Genomic DNA, 20309 nt, shown 5'->3' on the forward strand with positions numbered 1-20309 from the left:
ATGTATGTATATATGTACAGTATATATATGTTCATGTATGTATGTGTGTGTTTATACAGTATATATATATATACATTTTCTTTCGGAAGGGGTTCCGTTCCCTTCGCTGTTGATGGGGCTCAGCTTGCTCTGTTGGCTCTCACTTGTGGTTGTCTTCCGGCCTCTGGTGGCGTCGGGCAGCTTCTTCCCCTTTGTCCCCTTTGAGGGGTTTGGGGCTGGCGGGGGTGGGCGTCTTCTCCTGCGCTTCGTCATGTCATTTTGGTGTGGGTGCATTTGGACGTGGTTGTTCCGCCCCATCCTTCTGAGGTTCTCGCCTGTTCTAGTGCAGACATGGGCCTTGCAGTTCTTCTGGACTTGTGCAGTCTACGCCCTGGATTCTTTGTCCTCTTTGGAAGACCGTTGTCTCCGGTTCGGCTTCTATTGGGGCCGGGTGCCTGGATGGTGTCCCTGGACATCCGGGTCACTTTTTGGCACCTTCCTCTCCAGGGTTCCGGGACTGGCACAGTTGGTGGTGGGGCTTCAGGCTTGCAGCTTTTGTTGCCTTCCCTAGTTTATAATTGGCACTTGGTGTATTTATGCATCTTTACCAGATCTTGGTGACCTGTCTGCGTTTGCTCGGGATTCGGTTTCTGGCCTACCTCGACGACTGGCTGGTGTGGGCTCGCAATCGGTTCATTTGTCTGCTCACCAGGGGTGTGGTTCTTTCCAGATCGCCAGGTTCGGATTCCTGGTGATCTGGAGGCCACTCCATCTGGTTCCATCCCGGGTTCGGACCTGGCTGGGTCTTGTTTAGGACTCTTGGACTGCTTCTTTGTCTTTCCCTCCAGAAGCATTCCTTCGGCTGTTTATGAGGGGTCCCGGGTCACTCGGCGGTTGCTTGAGCGGTTATGCGGGAGTCTGAACTTCGCTGTGCTGGTCTGCCCGTCGGGTTGGGTTTAGCTTCGGCATCTGTTCGGTTCCTTCGGGGACTCCCCTTCCACCTCTTTCACAAACATTGGGTTAGTCCTCCGGGGATCTTATGTTGGTGCTGCGTCACTGGCTTCCTTTTTGGGGTTTTCTAGGTTTCATGCCTTGGTGCCTCCCCGAGCCTTCGCTCGATGTGTTCACGGACGGATCATCTCTTGGCTGGGGCTTTGTGGCCAGTGGTCACCAGGCTGGCCGGGGAGGGGGGGGTCCGTCCGTCCGTCGGGCTCACAGCACGGTTCAGGAGTTTGTGTCTGTCTGGTTTGCGCTTCGGAGGGTTCGGGTCACTCGGGGCTCCCATCCGGCTCCATTCAAACTGTTTTTCTGTGGTTCATTGCCGGAACCACAGGGATTCTCGTAGGTCCTTGACATTTGGGGTTGGTCCCTTCGAGTGGCTTGTCTGCTGGATCCTCGGGGTTTGGTTAGCTGTGCGTTTCATGTCCGGGGTGGCCTACGTCCTGACGGACGGCCTGTCTCTGTTCACGGTTTGGCCGGTCATCACCAACTCGTCCGTTGGCTATGCCGGACGTACGGGCTCCTGGACATGACATCTTCGCATTGGTGTGGTCTTGGCGTCTCCCATTCTATGTGGCGCCCTTACCCCACCTGCGAGGCGTTCACGGTGGATGCCTTTGGCAGGACTGGTCGAGGTGGAGTTACTGTTCCTCTTCTCCTAGTCCAGCTGTTGCTTCGGGTTCTGGCTTGGAGTCCTTCCAAAGGAGAGTAGTCCTCGTGGTCTCTTGGTGGCCGGCCCAGCTTTGTTTTCAGACGCTGCTTGATAGGTGTCTGAATCCAGGGCGTTTCTTGCGGCTCCGACTCTTTCGGCAGGTCGGACCGGTCCTGTACGTGACTGGTTCGGCCTTCTCCTCAGCTCTAAGCGTCTGCTCTGCTAACGCGGGTGTATTGCCATCTTTATGGTGATCAGGTGGCTTAGTTGATGGTGTCCCACCTACGAGCTTCGTCTCGGTGACAGTGTGATGTTCCTGGCATTTCTATTTGCCATTTTCTTACTCTTCGTAGGTTGTCTTCTCTTTCACATCGGGTTGTCTTGTACTTTCTTGGGTTTTCAGGACTGTTAATTGATGCTTCTTACTGTCGCCTCGTATTGTGCTGCGCTGGCGGAGCCGATCTGGCTTGTGTTCGGGGCGGACATCACATCCATCTCGTTCCGTACGCTTCTCTTGTTGTGTTTCACCTCCGGCCTACTCATGCGCCGCCTGAAACATTCTGGTCCTTGATCAGGTGCCCTTTTATCCTTCCTCTCCGCAGTTTGTGGTAGCCCCGTCGGTTCAAGATTGTTTTTCAAAGGCCATACTTTGTTGACATTGGCCTCTGGGTCGGGTCAGGGAGCCTCCGCTCTCCTCCGGCACAAAGGTTTCTGCTCTTTAGGTACTGGTGGTAGGTTTGTACGCTTGCAGCCTTTCTCCGTCCTTCTGGTGACGGTCGAGACAGCTGCTTTCCGGAGGGGTCCTTGGGTTATTGATGCATGGTTGGTTCGGCTGGGGGGGTGCCACATGTATAATTACCTAAGTGTAGTTACAGGATGAGAACTATACTCGTATGTGTTGTTCAGTTGCGGCTCTTCGCCGTTACCTGCACGCCGTGGCTGGGGATACGCTTTGGGTTCATCCGGTTCCCCACATTCCCTGTTCAGGGCTCGGGTCTCCCAGGTCTCCACAGTTTTCTTAAGTCTACTAGCCCGAGATCTGTCCTTGCGCCCATGCCGTTCGGACGTTTGCAACTTTCGCTGGCGTCTTGGGCTCCTTTCGGGTGTGAGGATTTGGGGGTCCTACAGGTTCCTGGCCGCCCATTCATTTATGAGTGTGTCTGCTCCTATGTGTTTTTGTGTTGCTTTGGGTTGCAGGTTGCTGCCTGTTGTCCTGACTTCGCGTTGTGGAGTTTGTGGCGGCTGCCTCCCGGGTCAGCCCTTTCTTTTCCTTCTCTGGGTATGAAGCTCCAGGGAGCCGTAGGGACTCCCCACAGAAAATCAGTGTTGAATGTAATGAAGCGCCATTTTCTGGGTGAGCCCCGGAGGCTCCCTGGCAACCCTCCCTCTCATCGGTCGGTGTTTTTTTTTCGCATTGGTTGAAGCTTAGTTAGCTTCCGAACTGGTGATAGGCAGACAGCGCGGTAAGGTCTGGGCCCCCCCCTCTCCCTCTCGGGGCGGGGGGCTACGTGGACAATTGGCTCAGCAGTAAAGTGTGATTTTTGCTTGTTTCCTTGGGATTGTAGGGAGCTTCTACCCCTCTGTTCGGTTTTTGTTTTAGTTTCTTACCATGAGGGGTTTGTTTTGTTATGCCTACCTTTCTGGGTGCCTAACCCTGGTCGATGGCAGATAAGGAAAACCCCCAACTACAAGGGGATTTTTCAGGGCCATTGCTCCCTGAAACCTCTCTGAAGGGGCCAGTTTCTGGTGCTGGTCCCTGGTAGGTCCGAATTCCATAGCTAATGTCCCGATCTAATATAACATACATTACCCTGATAAGCTCCAGGGAGCCTCTGGGGCTCACCCAGAAAATGGCATTATATTACATTCAACGCTTTTTTTTTTGCCAGACTTCCCCTCCCTATTGCACCCAAAATATGCTACCAACGATTTTTTTTTTTATTTTTTCCGTGATCAGGGAACACAAATGAACACTTTTATAATACGAAAGAATTTTTTGGATTTTTTTTGTTGCATCTGTGGGTGTTGAAGGCAGAAAGCCCCTTAGCGGTTTGAGGGTTAATGGAGTATTTTCTGGGGGAGCCCCGTTGGCTCCCCGGAACTATCCAGGCTGAATGGATATGTATAGGAGCTATCCAGGTTGAATGGATATGTATACCTTTCTGGCATCAGTCAAAGTGCTAGGAGTTCTTGCCTACCGGGGACCACGAGCCAGAACCTGGCCCCCTTAGAGAGGCATAAGGAGCAATGGCCGATAGAAACCCTCCTGTGGTTGGGAGCATTCTATGTCTGCCATCGACCAGGATAGGCACCCAGAAAGGTAGGCGCCCCAAAACAAACCCCCCTATTCTAGTGAAAATATTGCTACCGAAAGCCGAAAGAGTTGACAGAACTCCCCAAACAAAATTATCAATCTAGCATGACGTCATCACGTCGCCACACCACCGTCTGTGCAACCCCCCTCTCCCCGGGAGGGGTAAGGGAAAGCCCCAGATCCTCCACACCAGCAATCCAACTGGCAGTTCTTGGCTGATGGAATTACTGGCTGGTCGAGTGCCTCTGGCTCCTTTTTTTTTCAGTTCTGTGCCTTGTGGTGTGGACTGTCTCTACCGGTGGGGTGTGAGCCAAGAGTGAGATTCCACAGTACTCGGGCTGCATGCACCTAGGGCTATCTTCCCTAGGTGCCCTGTAAATACTGGCCTTGGGGCCACCGGTTCTACCTCCGCTGTGTCGTTTACTGCTCGGTACTGGACTGCCCTTGGAGTCGGCTGGGGTTTTGTTGCCATTGTTTGTCTCTGGGTAGGAGGTAGTTTTCATCACTGGTAGGGGTGCGGGGGTACCGTACAGCTAGTTTTCACCAATGACAGTAGCCGGCTCTGTTCCGCCAGGGTATGTTGTCCTCTTGTGGGGGTTTTCTTTTATATTTGTTTTTGCCTGGTGGGGGTCTGCCTTTATGGTCCCCCTTTACTGTTCTAGGTGTTTTTATTTCGGTGTTTTCTGTTGGTGGTACTCCCTGCTTGGCCCCCATGAGTGGACACATCCCGGGGGTTTAGCTTTTAGAAGTTTGTTTGGTAGATTTGGGCACCAGTTCGTGGTACCCTGCCTGGGCTTCCCTTAGCGTGTACCACAGGCTAAGGGCCACGGAAAACCTCACGGGGGCTCCGTGGTCCTATGGGTGTGTCCCCGGAGTCACCCCCCTCGCATCCTGCAAGTTTGACGGTTGTTCCTTCCCCTTGTCTCAGGGTGACACTCACCGGTTGGGCCTCTGCCATGCTGCCTTTTGGGTCATTGTTTCTTATGACCCGATGTCGTGCAACAGGTGGTGTTGGTACGTGCTCTCATTCACCCAGGCCACTGGTCATGATAATCGGGTGCAGGTGGCTGCGGCGTTGCATGCTGGGTGTTGGTTGTTGCAACACTCTTGGTTGTTGAGGGCCCCAGATGCCCCGAGGCTGCCCCGTTTTGGTTGTTAGGGTCCGGACTTGGGGGTGGGGGTCGCTTCGGCTCTGGCTCATTCCGTTCCTCGTCCTTCCCTTCTGTTCAGCACACTTCCTCCCTTGCTTCCGGCTCCAAACTATAGGTGGGTTTTGGGGGTTGGAGCGGGGTTTGGTTGTGTTGAGACTCGGGCGGTTTCGGGGGAATTCCTCTTCCGGGGTGGCAGCGGAGGCATTCGAGTCGGTTCCTCCAGCCGTGCCGTATGAGTCTGACCAGTGGATTCCCTTCCTTAGTGTTTGTACGGCTGCCCCGACTTTTCCTTATCAAGCTGGGGCTTTGGGGGTGTGGTTCGGCCCCGGGTCTTGCCGTAGAGGTTCCCGGGGTTTGCGAGGGGTTGCCTGGGGGAGGGCCTTGGCCCCGTTTGCCCCTCTTGGGTCTTAGTACCTTTGGTGAGGGGCTGGCAGTTCCTCGGAGTGGGGTTGTTCCTTCCCCCTCTGTGTTCCTGTTGGTTTCGGGTATATATCGGTTCCGTGTCTGTTCGGGTTAGTCGGTCCCGTCGTTCCTGGGGGTGTGTTTTGCCCCCTTTTTCCTTGCTCTTTTCGCGCTTACATCGCTATACTGTTCCCTTCGTATCGGGGTCTTTGCATGTCCCTTGATCAGAGGTTTATTTTTGTCCATATGTACCTCATGTGCGTTTGTGCTTGCTTGTCGTGGTTCTCATTGGTTCGCGCGTCTCTTTGTACCCTCCAATATTATTGAAACGTCTGTTGACTACCGGTGTGGTTTCCCTCTGGTCTTTTGTCGGCCTAATTGGTTACCTTCCGTCCTGTGTCTTCTTTCGCTTCGGTTTCGCCTTGTTTTGTTTTCACATCGTCTTTACTTCCAGTTTCAGCGTTCCTCGTCTTCGTTACGTACACATTCCTGGTGTTTGTACGATGCGTGTATACGATGTGTCTGTTCGTTATGTGTATGTACGATATGTGTGTCCGCGTGGTGTATGAGCCATGACACCCGGTGGACGGGTGGTGCATTTTGTACCTCGCGCGCTGGGACCAGGGTGTGCGTTTTGTTTATGGGCGGTATGCTCCTGTGTCCGCGTCATTTCTCGCGGTTTTCTATGGCTTCTTGCTCGGTTTCTCCCTTCAATCGTATCCCTCTGAATGCTGGGGTGTTCTGGATTTTATATATGGGGGCGTCACTTCGTTCTTCCTCTGCTTCCGGTTGTGGGATGGCTCGGAGTGGTGCCTCCTCCTTCCCCTATGTACTGCTCCTCGTCTTCTGCGGGGCACGCGCCTCTGGACGTATTTCTCCTAAGACTTCCGAATTTTGTTCATTGTGCATACAATGCCTACTGCCTCTAGTATGCATGGCATTTGAGCGCATCACTAGCGATGCTCCTGATAAAATCGATAGGGAAGATATCCTGAGACCTGGAACTTTAACCCTTCGCATCGCATCATATGATGCTTTGACCGACTTGCAGTAAATTGCGCATCGCATCATGTGATGCTTTGGAGTACTACGCAAGATTTAAACGGCCCGCGGATACACGGGGTTCACCACACCTTCATCAGGGCTCTCATAAACAGACGCCATTTTAAAAAAAAATCGTGGGCCAAACTCCCGGGTGTTAGGGGCCTCAGTATTGAGTCAGCTACCAAGCCTGATGCACACAGCACTGCTGTTCAGCTTGTGACCACAGCATCGCCTAAAAATGCCATAATATACTTGTTCATGCTATTATGTAGCAATGATATTATTACAGAAGACCCCTGACTGTGATAAAACTGACCAGGGTTCTGATAATAGCAGGATTGTGGTGATATTTGGCGCTGTGCAGCATGGAGGGAGGAGTAATGCTGTGGGAGGGAGGTGGCGTTGTCTTTTGAGTGTGTGTGGCCACCTTTTATTGACTGCACTCACCATACCAGCTTAGTGGTTCGCTATGGTGAACACAAATGTAGATACTTATATATAACGTGTGTATAGTGTGAGATAACAGCGAGAGTAGGAGGTTGGGAGCCGCCATTTTGGTGAGGGAGGAGCGTCGTCTGCAGGACTTACCATGTTGTTTACTGATGACCACGATGGTCTTTGGGCACCATACCAGTTTACTTGTACAAGTATGGTGAATAAAACGGGTAGATATTTATATATAATGTGTGTATATAGCGTAATAACACCACAAACAGTATTGTTGTAGGAGAAATATTAGTGCGTCTGGCCTTGAGAGCGGCCGCCACCAGCTGACTGTGTGAGTAGCTACGTCTTTGTGCCTTTACTCACCATACAAGCTTAAATGTACAGTTATGGTGAACAAAACATGTAAATACTTATATGTAACGTCTGTATATAAAAGCAAAGACAGTATGGTGGGTGGAGAATGGTGGCAAGTCAGGTGAGGTGAAGTGAGGTGAGGGAAGGAGTGGCAGCCAGTGGTAGGCAGTCACTGCCTGCCACTGGCACTGCCACTCAACATACCAACTTAGTGGTTCGTCATGGTGAACAAAACATGTAGATACTTATATATAACCTGTGTATATAGTGTAATAACTGACAAAGGATTTGTTCACTGTTTGATGAACATAATTGAATCAACAATATGCACACCATATTTTTGAGTACAGCGATGATTCACTCATTTTATTATATAAATATATCACACTACACACTATTGAATAATATTACAGCAAAAAAACTACGAAAAATCAATCAGAGACATTGGAATAATTAGGTAATTATCTCTTTGTGGAAACTCCGGCCTGACAGCTGGCGATCAACAGACCGCCTGGGACGCACGCTCAGTCATCGCCTGATTTTTGTCAGAATTCCCCGCCCTATAGTGGGCAATATATGCCACTTACAATTTTTTTATTATTTTTCCCGTGATCAGTGAACACAAATTAACAGGTTAGGAAGAAAAAATAATTTTTTTTTTTTTTTTTTGGTATGCGCCTGTGGGTGTCAAATGGTATATAGCTATGCGCCATTTAAGGGTTAAGAAGAAGAGGTCATAGATTTAAACTAGCTAAACACAGATGCTGAAGAAATATAAGAAAATTCACTTTCCTAAACAGAGTGGTAGACGGTTGGAACAAGTTAGGTGAGAAGGTGGTGGAGGCCAAGATCGTCAGTAGTTTCAAAGCGTTATATGACTAAGAGTGCTGGGAAGACGGGACACCACGAGCGTAGCTCTCATCCTGTAACTACACTTAAATAAATATTAGTGAGGAATTGCGTGCAGAGCATGATGGTCGGGAATCCAGCATTGATTTTAGGACCCTTTTTGTTCGCTTTCCAAAATCACTAAGAGTAACTAGTGGTGAACAAGTATTGAATTTGGTGAAGGAAGCAGTTGATGTACGCTTACCTCGAAATTGTAATCCTGGTATGTTACTTGGCTTGGCTCGCCTGCGTTTTGGCACGGTCGTGTGGCTACTCTGCAGGTGAGATTGTCATGTCTGGCGTCTCTGTTGGCCAGGTGCTGGTTCTCGACTTTTGGTATGGGTGCTTGCCTAGCTGTGCTTGTGGGGGTTGAGCTCTGGCTTTTGGGCCCTACCTCTCTCCTGTCAGTTGACGGTTGTGCAGTTTCCAGAGCCTCCTGGGCTCTGTCTTATCTATGTTTGCTCCTGTGGGTGGAGTCTGCCTCCACCACGTAGCTTCCTAGTGCTTTCCGCATCCTATCTCCTCTGACATTGATCAGGTTATTTTCATGGCTGTGGCTCCTTTGGGTATTCAGCTTCCGCCTGTGTCCCCCTTGTGCATACGAACATAAGGACATAAGTACAGAGGAACTGCAGAGGACCTATTGGCCCTATGAGCCAGAAGCAGGTCCTAGTGGTATGCAGGCAAAAGTGCCAGTGTGTGCACCCCAGAGAAGTCCTCACTGCCTGATGTTATAATGAAAGGGAACTCCCCTTCCAAACAGTAACACCTCAACACCTCCCCCCTCCTTACCATCTTCTATATGCCAACAAGAGTCATCAGTAAAGGTAAGTAATAACTTGTACATACTTTTGTAGTGAAGATTTGGGTGAATTAGGTATAAAATTTACTTTGAAGTTAATTTTTTGGGGAGTCGGGAACGGATTAATTCATTTCCCATTATTTCTTATTGGGGAAATTCGCTTTGGTTTACGAAGTTTCGGGTTACGAACCGTCTCCAGGAACGGATTAAATTCATAAACTGAGGTACCCCTGTATCTGATTTTCTCCATGAAATGGCAAACCTCTAGAGGCAAGAAAGCGAATTACAGAAACCACTCGTGTCAACATTTTATTGTGAATAGTCCTGCTCTGAGCGATGTTGCTCAAGTATTAAGATTCTTCACTTCCAGTTTCTTTATGCCTTATTAAATATGTTGTCATGCACTTTTAATTTTCTTCTCCATATACATGTTCTACAATGAGCCCAATGTAGCAAAGGAAGATTCTTTCTTGGACAATAGGCGACATGCAAATCAGTACAAACGACCTTGGGATGGTGAATAGAGTAGCCATTCATGTTTTACATACTTGCCATTCCACAGTTCACGTTTGAACTCATTGTTTGATAAATACCTCTCCTTCGTATTCTCTACTCCAGCTATTTTATACACTCTGCATGAGTTTGAATTGTTGCTATCATGATTCTGACATGATGAGGGTTCACTACGAATCCAGTAAACTATTGTGTTAGTATCGTTAATGTTCCATTGACCCAGATCTGTGTCTTGGATTGCAAACTGTTTTACTGTTACAGATTTGGGCATTTCCTCTTGTAAAATGTCACCAGCAGCAGCAACAGGCAATGATGGTATATCTGCTGAGACTGGATGATTGGTAGCAGGAATGTATATAGATGTGGATGCTATATCTGAAGGAACAGTATTAGTGGCTGACATTGCAGGAATGGATGCTGATGTGGATGCTATATCTGAAGGAATGGTAAAAGTGGCTGTCATTGCACCTTGAGGTTATCTTGAGGTTATCTTGAGATGATTTCGGGGCTTTAGTGTACCCGCGGCCCGGTCCTCGACCAGGCCTCCACCCCCAGGAAGCAGCCCGTGACAACTGACTATCACCCAGGTACCTATTTTACTGCTAGGTAACAGGGGCATAGGGTGAAAGAAACTCTGCCCATTGTTTCTCGCCGGCGCCCGGGATCGAACCCGGGACCACAGGATCACAAGTCCAGCGTGCTGTCCGCTCGGCCGACCGGCACCTGTGTTGAGTCATGATGATAATTTTGAAAGTTTTCCTATTTTTTCCTTTCACCTCTGCAGCTGTCTTCCTCTTTTGTGCTCCACTCAAAACATTGCGTTTCATTTCTGCTGAAATGGTTATTCACCTGGAAATATATATCTTAAATATTTAGTATTTAGTCCCACACCAGATTGTAGGGTTATATTATATGAGTATGCTTGCAACAAGACCTAAATGTTTAAACATTCTGCTTCCATAATGAACATGTCCTATGCTTGTAGGGCAATTGCCCATCGGGCCTATGCGGTGAGACAGCTCAACAGAAAGTCTATTATTTCTATACATAGTAATTGGCATTTAATGCAGCATGTTATAAAAACATGCTGCATTAAATGTCATGACAAGCAGCATGTTATAAAAACTCACTTGCTATTTTGTATTTTTAAAATGTTACTTAAATACTTAATAGATCTGGCCAGGTTTCAGTCCAGGCTGTCTTTGGAACATGTCCATGAAAGCTAAAATAACAACTTTATTTTTAGCTTTGTTCATTTCTTAGTTGGCTCATGTCAACTTTTAATGTTTTTTCATTATCCACAGTTTAAGACTTACAACCCAGCATTCACCAAGTTGGAGATCTGGTTCCGGTTCATCTTTCTGCTTCTGACATTTGCTGTTGCCGTAAGTAACCCCAGCCTTTCAGTTATTTCTGAAGAATACAGTTTTGCTGCTAGCAGTTGTATTGTGGTAAGGAAAAATGGGTGGCAGGCAGAAAGTCAGCATTCTAAAATAGTTTGCCATAAAATCATTTCTATTATTAAGTAGTACCACATTCCACATCAAAACATAAAAATTCTCCTTTGAACCTAAAACCACTTCTCCCTGGTGAGTTTGTGTCTTCTGAGCTACTCATCTGGACCCTTCCAAACCTGAGATACCACACCAGGCTCTAATGAATCACAAGCACCTATCAGACCAGCATCAGAATCTAGTCCCTTCAATAGAGGCATAAGGAAGTCTCTGGATACAAGATCACCAGAATTCCAAAGGAAAAACCAAAAGAAAGGTTGAGCATGAAAAAACTAGCAACTGCTTGCTCAAGATTTTCAACCTGGATTTGAATTATGTACATACTTATTATCTAGGTTCAACCACTAGTTAATGCCTTTCATGCACCACCTAAGCAATGACCCCAAGCATTATGGGAAGGAGAGCAAGTTTGGGAATAGAGTAACCATTCACTTAATGGTATTTTTTTTCTAGTAGGTTCTGATGAGAACCTACTAGAAAAAAGGCTTTTCATTATATTAAATGTTGCATTTCTGTGGGAAGTCCCGTTGGCTCCCTGACTCTATCAAACTGACCTGTGCCACATTAGTTTGGTGCAATCAGTTCTTGGAGTTCGAGTGCCTATCGGGGGCCACAAGCCAGAACCTGGTCCTCAGAGAGGCACAGAGAGCAATGGCCATATGAGCTCTCTCTACAGTGGCACCTCGACTTATGATTGACCCGACTTAGGATAATTTTGAGTTACGATGTAAATTTGATCGAAAAATGCTACTCAACTTATGATAGTGTCGTCGACTAACGATATTTGTTGATACACATTTGGGTTGACTGAGCGCATGGTTCCCGGTCGCGGAGGCTAAACCCCCCCCCCCCCCCCCCCCCCCCCGGGTTCATTTCCAGGTGCCTTTGGGTTCCTCGGAAGCATCCTTCTGAAGGTTTCCTTCCTCTTGGATTTCCTCTGTGGAAGTTTGGGAGGCCCTTGGTGCGTACCTCCTGTGAGACACGGTTTATGCCTCGTTAATGGATCTGGCTCCTTTTAAGTTCGGGTCTTCTTCCCCATATTAGGTGCGTTACGAGGTTCCAAAGTTTTTTTGGCTGGCAGACTGTCCCCTTCTTTTCTTTGGGGCTTGGTGTGGGTTTTGCCGGACCTGCATGCTTTAGTGGTGAGAGGTTTCTTCGGTGTTGCAGGTATTCTTGGGGGCTCATTGGAGTTCTAGAATGCGTGCCTCTTCGCCCCTGCACTTTCTCGTGCTGTGGGTCTGGAACAGTTGCATGCTCAAGCACCCTCTCTTTCAGCTGCCTTGGTGGCGGATGACCATTGAACTCGGGATCATTTGGCTTCGGTCTTGCGCTTCTTTGGTCTTCTCAAGCTGTCCTCGAATTGGCTTCCGAAGGATGTGGAGGTGTTGAGTGGGGGCCTTCGGCTGGAGTTCTGGTTTCGGCTGCTTTATTGAAGCTATTTGCGCCAATCGTTCGGAAAGCGGTTGCTATGTTTTTTGCCTCTCACCTCGCTTGTTGGCAGGCCGTCCTCACTCTCTTTAGATTCTGTATGTGCCCTGGGTTTATAGTTCTCGTCGCCGTTCTGTAACCCCCCCCCTATTATTTCCGGAGTTCATGTACTCTGTTATTCATTTTTTGTCGGCATCTTCTACCAGTTGCCGTCCTATATATGATTTGTTGGTGCTCCGGGGGTGGTGTGCTCACTCTTCTTGGGGAGGTTGTACCAGGGCTCAGGTTTCGGTAAGTCGAGGTAGGCCGGTGCACCCACCACCTTTGGAACCGGTGCATCCTTAACACTTTCGCGCGCCCTGGGAAGGTAAAAAAAAAAAGCGGTATGTGCGCGCGGCGTTTTTACCGCGTAAGCGTGAAAACAAAAATGTGTATACTCTTTTTACTCTCCTGACCTTAGTTCTCAAGCTACGTATTTCATTTTGGTACCAACGTGTTCGCAATAAAATTCTCTAGAACATCAGTAAAAAAATTCACGAAACATATAGGGATACCAGCACCAAATAAATAACTACGAAGATGACTCGCCGTGAGCGCCCAACAGCAACAAAATGTTTTTACTCTTGGGATTGTTACTCCATACTTGTTACTCCATACTCCATACTTTGTTACTTGTTACTCCACAAGTGTGGAGTACCGGGTAACAATTTCACCACTTCCCACACTCTTGCGGGTGGGCCACAATCATTATTCTACGTTTATATTCATATCACCATGTTGGGAATTTCATTGCGAGTCCATTGATACCAAAATTAACGCTGTAGGACAAGTGTGGAGGTAATTGTTACTCCACACTTGTCCTACAGCGTTAATTTTGGTATCAATGGACTCGCAATGAAATTCCCAACATGGTGATATGAATATAAACGTAGAATAATGATTGCGGCCCACCCGCAAGAGTGTGGGAAGTGGTGAAATTGTTACCCGGTATCGGTGACGGGACGACACATGTGCGATACGGCGCTTTGAAAGTTTATACTTATTTCACTCTCCTGACATTATTATTCTATGTACGTCATTCATTTTTGTGTCAATGTGTTCGCAATAGAATGTTCTATGAGCCCGTAGGTAAAAAAGATCAACAAAGCGTAAGATAGAATAGCGCCAAATATAAAACAACGCTGGAACATATCAGTGAGCGTCAAACACACACAAAATGTTTTTACTTTTGTTATGTTTGTCAAGTTTATACTTGTTGCACACAGTTATTTTTGGTTGTACATTGATCTGAATAAAATTCCCTAAACAGACATATGCATATAATACATGATATGGGGGAAGCATTACCAGTATAAACGGCTAAAGTCACCCACCTGCAACCCGTTTGGGACACTCATGCAGACACACGCTACACCTAAAAAAAAATCTACGAAGGTTCGAGTCTACTTATGGCAGTTTATGTGATACAGTGTTCATTCTGGTATCAAAATACTCGTTTCAGTTTGTAGTTCATGCGATTTTCAGAATCAACTGAATCGCTGGAGGTTCAACATTTGAGTCAGAGTCATCTGACAAAACCGTCTCGTCAAATGGCAGTGTGCCAGACATCTCGGGTTCTGATTCGGTTGCTGGTTCAGCTTGAGGTGTTGAAGTGAACAAGGGCCGCCTCACACCAGATGGTCCAGGAGTTTGCATAGCGTCAGCATAGGCAGGACCTGTGTCATCATTTATGTCTGGAGCGTGCCGCAAGTGTTGAGATACTGTTGCTGTTTGAGGCCAATCTTCCGGGTCCCAGCACAATAGGGCCCAATTTGCCACCTCGTGGAACTGTAGCAATGTTAGCTTTTTTTTATTAGTTGTGTTGTATTTGTACAAAACAAAGGCATTATGCAAAGCCATTTGCAGGAAATAAAACGTTATCTTTTAGGTCCACTTGTGAGTTTTCCGGGTAAAATGGTAATACCATTTGATCGAAGTGGTCCACACCTTTCATGAACTTATTGTACCATGCAGCCTAGTGGTGAGAAAGAGAGCCTCATGGTGCGCAGTTTGAAACAAACCCAAAGTAAATCGGATTAAAATTGAATTTTATAGAAATATTTTTTATGAGGACATAAATTTATGTCCACATCACGGAAGCGGTAAGGCGAAACAGGACTCCGGGCGGAGTCCTCATCAGCAGAAAGTGTTAAGAGCCTTCTTTGTCTGGTCGGCGCGGAGGTCGCTGTACGCGAAGTCGGTTACTCGAAGGTCCCTCTGCTTGAAGTCGGCTACTCGAAGGTTGTGACGGCCCTTTTGCAGGGCTCCTACTTGACGGTCTGATTGGGGGATGCTGGCTGGCGTGTCGTCTCTACCGGCCTTTGGTGGCGTTGGGAGGCTGCTGCTCCTTCCCTGGTCAGGGTTTCGGGGTGGCGGGGCAGGCTTCTTTCCCATTTCTGTCAGGTCATCTTGGAGTGGGTTCGCTTGGGTGTAGTTGAAACGTCTTTGTCCCTCAAGTGGGTTTCCCGCTTCTTTTTGGTTCCGAAACGGATACTGTGCAGATCTGCAATTCATTCTGGACTTATCACCCGTCAATTCTTTGGATTGGAACCCATTGGATTCTTTGCCTCTCCTTTCTGTTGACTTCCTTGTCCCAGGTCCAGCTTCTTCTTGAGCCGGGCACTTGGATGATATCTCTTGACCTCAAGGATGCGTATTGGTCAGGCTTGCCGTTTACCGCTTTCAGGCTTACCACTGTCATTGCCTTTCATTTGCCTTGAATCTTCGTCTGCTAGGGGTTTCTGTTTTTGTTTCTGGCCTACCTCTACGGCTGGTTGGTGTGGGCTTCCACACCAACCAGTCTGAAATGGTCTGCTTGTCTGCTAGCCAGGGACGTTGCTTTTTCCCAGCTTGCTGGGTTCAGGTTCCTGGTGAATTGAAAAAGTCCCATCTGGTTCCATCTAGGGGTTCGGACTTGGCTGGGATTCTTGGACTGCGTCCATTTCTCTTCCTCCTGTGGCTTTGCTCCGGCTGCAGTCTCGTCGTCTGTTTTTCAGGAGGGCCCAAGTCACTCGGCGGTTGCTCAAACTGTGCGGAAGCCTGAACTTTGCCTTGCTGGTTTACCCGCTGGGCAGGGTTTGGCTTTGGAAGCTATTCTGGTATCTTCCGGGCAACCCCTTTCGTCGTTCTCGCCATCGTTAGGTTCGACCCCCGGAGTTCTTTGCGTTGGTTGCTGCATCTCCGGCTTCCTCATCAGGTTTTTCGGGGTTCGGTGGTTTGGCGCCTTCCCCTACACTTGCTTAATGTATTTATAGATGCCTCATCTCTCAACTGGGGTTTGGTGACCAGCACTCAAATTCACCTTCGCAAATAGAGTGGTAGACGGTTGGAACAAGTTAAGTGAGAAGGTGGTGGAGGCCAAGACCGTCAGTAGTTTCAAAGCATTATATGACAAAGAGTGCTGGGAAGACGGGACACCACGAGCGTAGCTCTCATCCTGTAACTACACTTAGGTAATTACACTTAGGTAATTACTCATCAGGCCGGCAAGGGACGTTGGGCTCACAGCACGGTGCAGGGGTTTGCGGCTTTATAGCAGGTGCTGCGGAAGAATCGGTTGTCTCGGGGCTCTGTGATTTGGCTCCATTCGGACTGCTGTCTGGTGGTTCATTGTCTTAACTGGTAGGGAAGGGGGGGGGGGGGGGGTCTCTGCGATCCGTGGCTCTTTAGGGCTGGTCACTTCGAGTAGCTCTTTTACTGAGTTCTCGGGGTTTAGCTCTTTGCACCATTCACATTTAACCCTTAAACTGCACAATACATATATAGATGATTTCAGTAACAAACCGAAACCGCACAATACATTAATAGCTGTTTTCATGTCTAGCGCTATAATTTAAACGCCCTGCGTGGGATAGGGGTAATCATCGGTGAGCCGCACCCAACCATAAACAAACACCACCTGGGAAAAAAATCCCGCGTAGGCCGCCATTGTGTAGAAGCCTCAGTTATCCGGCGGACACCATTGCGAGCGCATCAAGTTCCAACGACCGACCTCGCTCAACGAGGTGTTCCTCGCGACCTCTGACCGAGGACGAAATTAATAAGAATTTGTTCCCGGATGGTGATAAATCTGATATTGACGACTCGGACCTTGATCATGATGACACACAGCCCTCAGAGGTGGATACGACCGACAACAAGTGTGAACATGCTGGCTCTACCAGGGCTAGGCCTAGCATCTCGCCCATGCCTCCTCGCCTCACTCAACTCCACTTTGTGCCAGACCCCACAGTTCATGTGCTACCTTGCAGGACATTGATGTTTTGGTCGACGAGTCTGAGGAAGGTGAATCATTTTCCGGTTTTAGTGACTTAGAATCGGAAAATAGTTTCGGTGCTAGTGGCAGTGGAGTGTGTGGTGTTGCCAAGTGATATTTTGTCGAGTCAGCAGCATCTGGTCCAGCCATGTGGCATCACATGGCACCACATGGAGACGCTGATGAACAAAGACCCTCAGCATTAAGTAATTTTCCGTCATCGTCCCTGCCCACCCCTACTGTTCCTAGACCTGCTTCAGCTCCTGGTCCACGGTTTCCTCGCTGTGGTGTCGCTATTGGCTCTTGAAAGACACCAGGTGTTTTTGTGTGGAGTGATGGGACAGATTTTGTTCCACAAATTCCTGTGTTTGATAATTCAGTTGTTGGGATTACAGACCTTTATCAGACCTTTTCCCTGATAAAGGTGCAGATATGTGTGAAATGGACTATTTTACCGCATACTTTGATGAGCCGCTGGTGGAATATATTGTTCAGGAAACGAATAAATATGCGGCTGATCTCATTGACGAGGAAGAGTTATCCGATTTTTCACATTTGCAGCGATGGAAAGATACGACTGTGGGTGAAATGTATGTGTTTTTGGCACTGTGTATGTTGATGAAACATTGTATCAAACACGTACTTGACCATTATTGGAGCAAAGACCATACTGTTCCAACACCAATGTTCGGCAAATACTGTCTCCACTCGATCATCCGGACTATATGTGAGGACCCCCAGCCGGATTATCACATTTTTCGGATAATGGCACTTTTTCACCTACGAGTCCAAAACTAACTACTTCCAACTAGTATTTTTATACTACAAACAACATTATTTGAATTGCCTTGCCACATATAATTATTAAATATTCTACTAGAAACCTCAACTTACCTTGTTGGTGTTCGTCTTCTTGATTGATGCCACACATCTTGAGGTTAAGAATTCTTAACAATTTACGTAACCTATACTAACACAACACTAAAATTAACACTTAAAATTACTGTACAGTTCATTAAGCAAAGTTAATTTCGACTGCCAGCTGCTGAATCCTCACTGGTTGAAGGCATTTGGATTGCCTGTGAGGCCTTACTTGTTGAAGCGCTTGCATGCGCCTCACTTGTTAAAGGTTCTTGGCTTGCCTGTGACGCCTCACTTGTTAAAGGCACTTGCTTGTGCCTCACTTGCCTGTGAAGCCTCACTTGTTGAAGGCATTTGGCTTGCCTGTGATGCCTCACTTGTTGAAGGCGCTTGCTTGCGCCTCACTTGTTGAAGGCGCTTGCTTGCGCCTCACTTGTTGAAGGCGCTTGCTTGCACCTCACTTGTTGAAGCGCTTGCATGCGCCTCACTTGTTGAAGCGCTTGCATGCGCCTCACTTGTTGAAGCGCTTGCATGCGCCTCACTTGTTGAAACGCTTGCATGCGCCTCACTTGTTGAAACGCTTGCATGCACCTCACTTGTTGAAGGTTCTTGGCTTGCCTGTGACGCCTCACTTGTTAAAGGCACTTGCTTGCGCCTCACTTGTTAAAGGCACTTGCTTGCGCCTCACTTGCCCGTGAAGCCTCACTTGTTGAAGGCGCTTGGCTGCCTGTGACACCTCACTTGTTGAAGGCGCTTGGCTGCCTGTGACGCCTCACTTGTTGAAGGCGCTTGGCTGCCTGTGACGCTTCACTTGTTGAAGGCGCTTGGCTGCCTGTGACGCCTCACTTGTTGAAGGCGCTTGGCTGCCTGTGACGCCTCACTTGTTGAAGGCGCTTGGCTGCCTGTGACGCCTCACTTGTTGAAGGCGCTTGGCTGCCTGTGACGCCTCACTTGTTGAAGGCGCTTGGCTGCCTGTGACGCCTCACTTGTTGAAGGCGCTTGGCTGCCTGTGACGCGTCACTTGTTGAAGGCGCTTGGCTGCCTGTGACGCTTCACTTGTTGAAGGCGCTTGGCTGCCTGTGACGCCTCACTTGTTGAAGGCACTTGGCTGCCTGTGACGCCTCACTGGTTGAACAACACATAACTTGTCTAGGACAACCTTCTTCCTCTTAACATCTCCAGAACGATTGATGCTGCTACCAGACATAGTCTTGGCCAAAAATGTTTAAAGTTACTATGAAAATAAAAGTTATTTAAAAAAAATATTTTACTAATGGCGCAGCACTGTGTATAACACGAGGGACGGACGCACATGGGTTGACCAGTGTTGGACGGGTCCACTTGGGGTGGGGCAGCTATAGCACATTACGTAGGCCGCCAGGAGAAAAAAACTCTCAATATTTTTTAAGGAAACTTCAGCCTGTGCACATTGCTTTTAGGTAACTTATTTATTTGTTATTACATAATTACTAGTACTTATTTCATTTGTTTTTGGCTATGATTAATTGTTCTAAAATTAATGGTAATTCCTGTACCCAGGTGGTCCCTCCCGACGCTTCCCTCCCACCATAACCCCACCCCTTCCCACCCCACCCCCTCCTCCACCATGCGTCTAGAGCCACAGACGGGATTAATACGGTATGGCCGAATTTTCATCTGGCCAAACCAGCTTTTATCCGGTTCCTGTGGCCATTTTGGCCAGATATTGTGATAACTTTGTCCGATCATGATTTTGGCCGTATAAGGGCGTTTTCCGGATGTTTGAATCCCGGATAATCGCGGGGTTGCAGTATGTGTCTTGAGACCGATTTGCGATAATCCTCAGGTGTCTTCATTTTGTAAATGATGAAGACCAGAATGATGATGATAGACTTTGGAAGATAAGGCACGTCCTGATTGAACTTATTGGAAAGTACAGGGATTTCTACGTACTAGCTCGGAAGTTAGTGATTGACGAATCCCTTGTGCTTTTCAAAGGACATCTTGCCTTCAAGCAGTATATTCCCTCCAAGCGCCACTGATTTGGATTGAAATTCTTTGTATTGTGTGACTGAAACAGAAATTGTGTTAAACATGATCTAATGACCAACATGGCTTCTCAGGAAGTGTTGTGAAGTCACTGCTTGCACCATATCTGAACAAGGGCCACATATTGTACACATAACTATTATACCAGTCCCTTGCTAACTAGGTTCTTGCTTGATAATAGAACTGGAGTGTGTGGCACAGTGAAGGCAAAATGAAGGAAAATGCCACTGTTTCACACTGCTATGTAGGTTGGTGATAGCGAGCTAAGGAAAACAGGTGCAATGCTTTCAGTATGGTGGATACGACTGCACTGTGTGACAGTGTGTAATTACATAAGTGTAGTTACAGGATGAGAGCTACGCTCGTGGTGTCCCGTCTTCCCAGCACTCTTTGTCATATAACGCTTTGAAACTACTGATGGTCTTGGCCTCCACAACCTTCTCACCTAACTTGTTCCAACCGTATACCACTCTGTTTGCGAAAGTGAATTTTCTTATATTTCTTTGGCATCTGTGTTTAGCTAGTTTATATCTATGACCTCTTGTTCTTAAAGTTCCAGGTCTCAGGAAATCTTCCCTATCGATTTTATCAATTCCTATTATTATTTTGTATGTAGTGATCATATCACCTCTTTTTCTT

The 20309-nt window shown here is 47.7% G+C and overlaps 1 protein-coding gene across 8 annotated transcripts in view; it reads left to right on the plus strand.

Moving 5' to 3' along the window:
• The window catches only part of LOC123758602 (transmembrane protein 181), a 439494-nt gene that overhangs the window by 148619 nt on the left and 270566 nt on the right, over positions 1–20309 (plus strand). For 7 of the 8 annotated variants that reach the window (XM_069334331.1, XM_069334330.1, XM_045743045.2 and 4 more), the window contains one exon: positions 10850–10930. The exons of the other annotated variant lie outside the window; for it this stretch is intronic. In XM_069334331.1, coding sequence (XP_069190432.1) covers positions 10850–10930 — 81 coding nt within the window. The remainder of the gene's footprint in view (positions 1–10849; positions 10931–20309) is intronic. 8 annotated transcript variants of the gene reach the window in all.

This window comes from Procambarus clarkii, chromosome 31 (genome assembly GCF_040958095.1).
Source record: "Procambarus clarkii isolate CNS0578487 chromosome 31, FALCON_Pclarkii_2.0, whole genome shotgun sequence".
Lineage (NCBI taxonomy): Eukaryota > Metazoa > Arthropoda > Malacostraca > Decapoda > Cambaridae > Procambarus > Procambarus clarkii.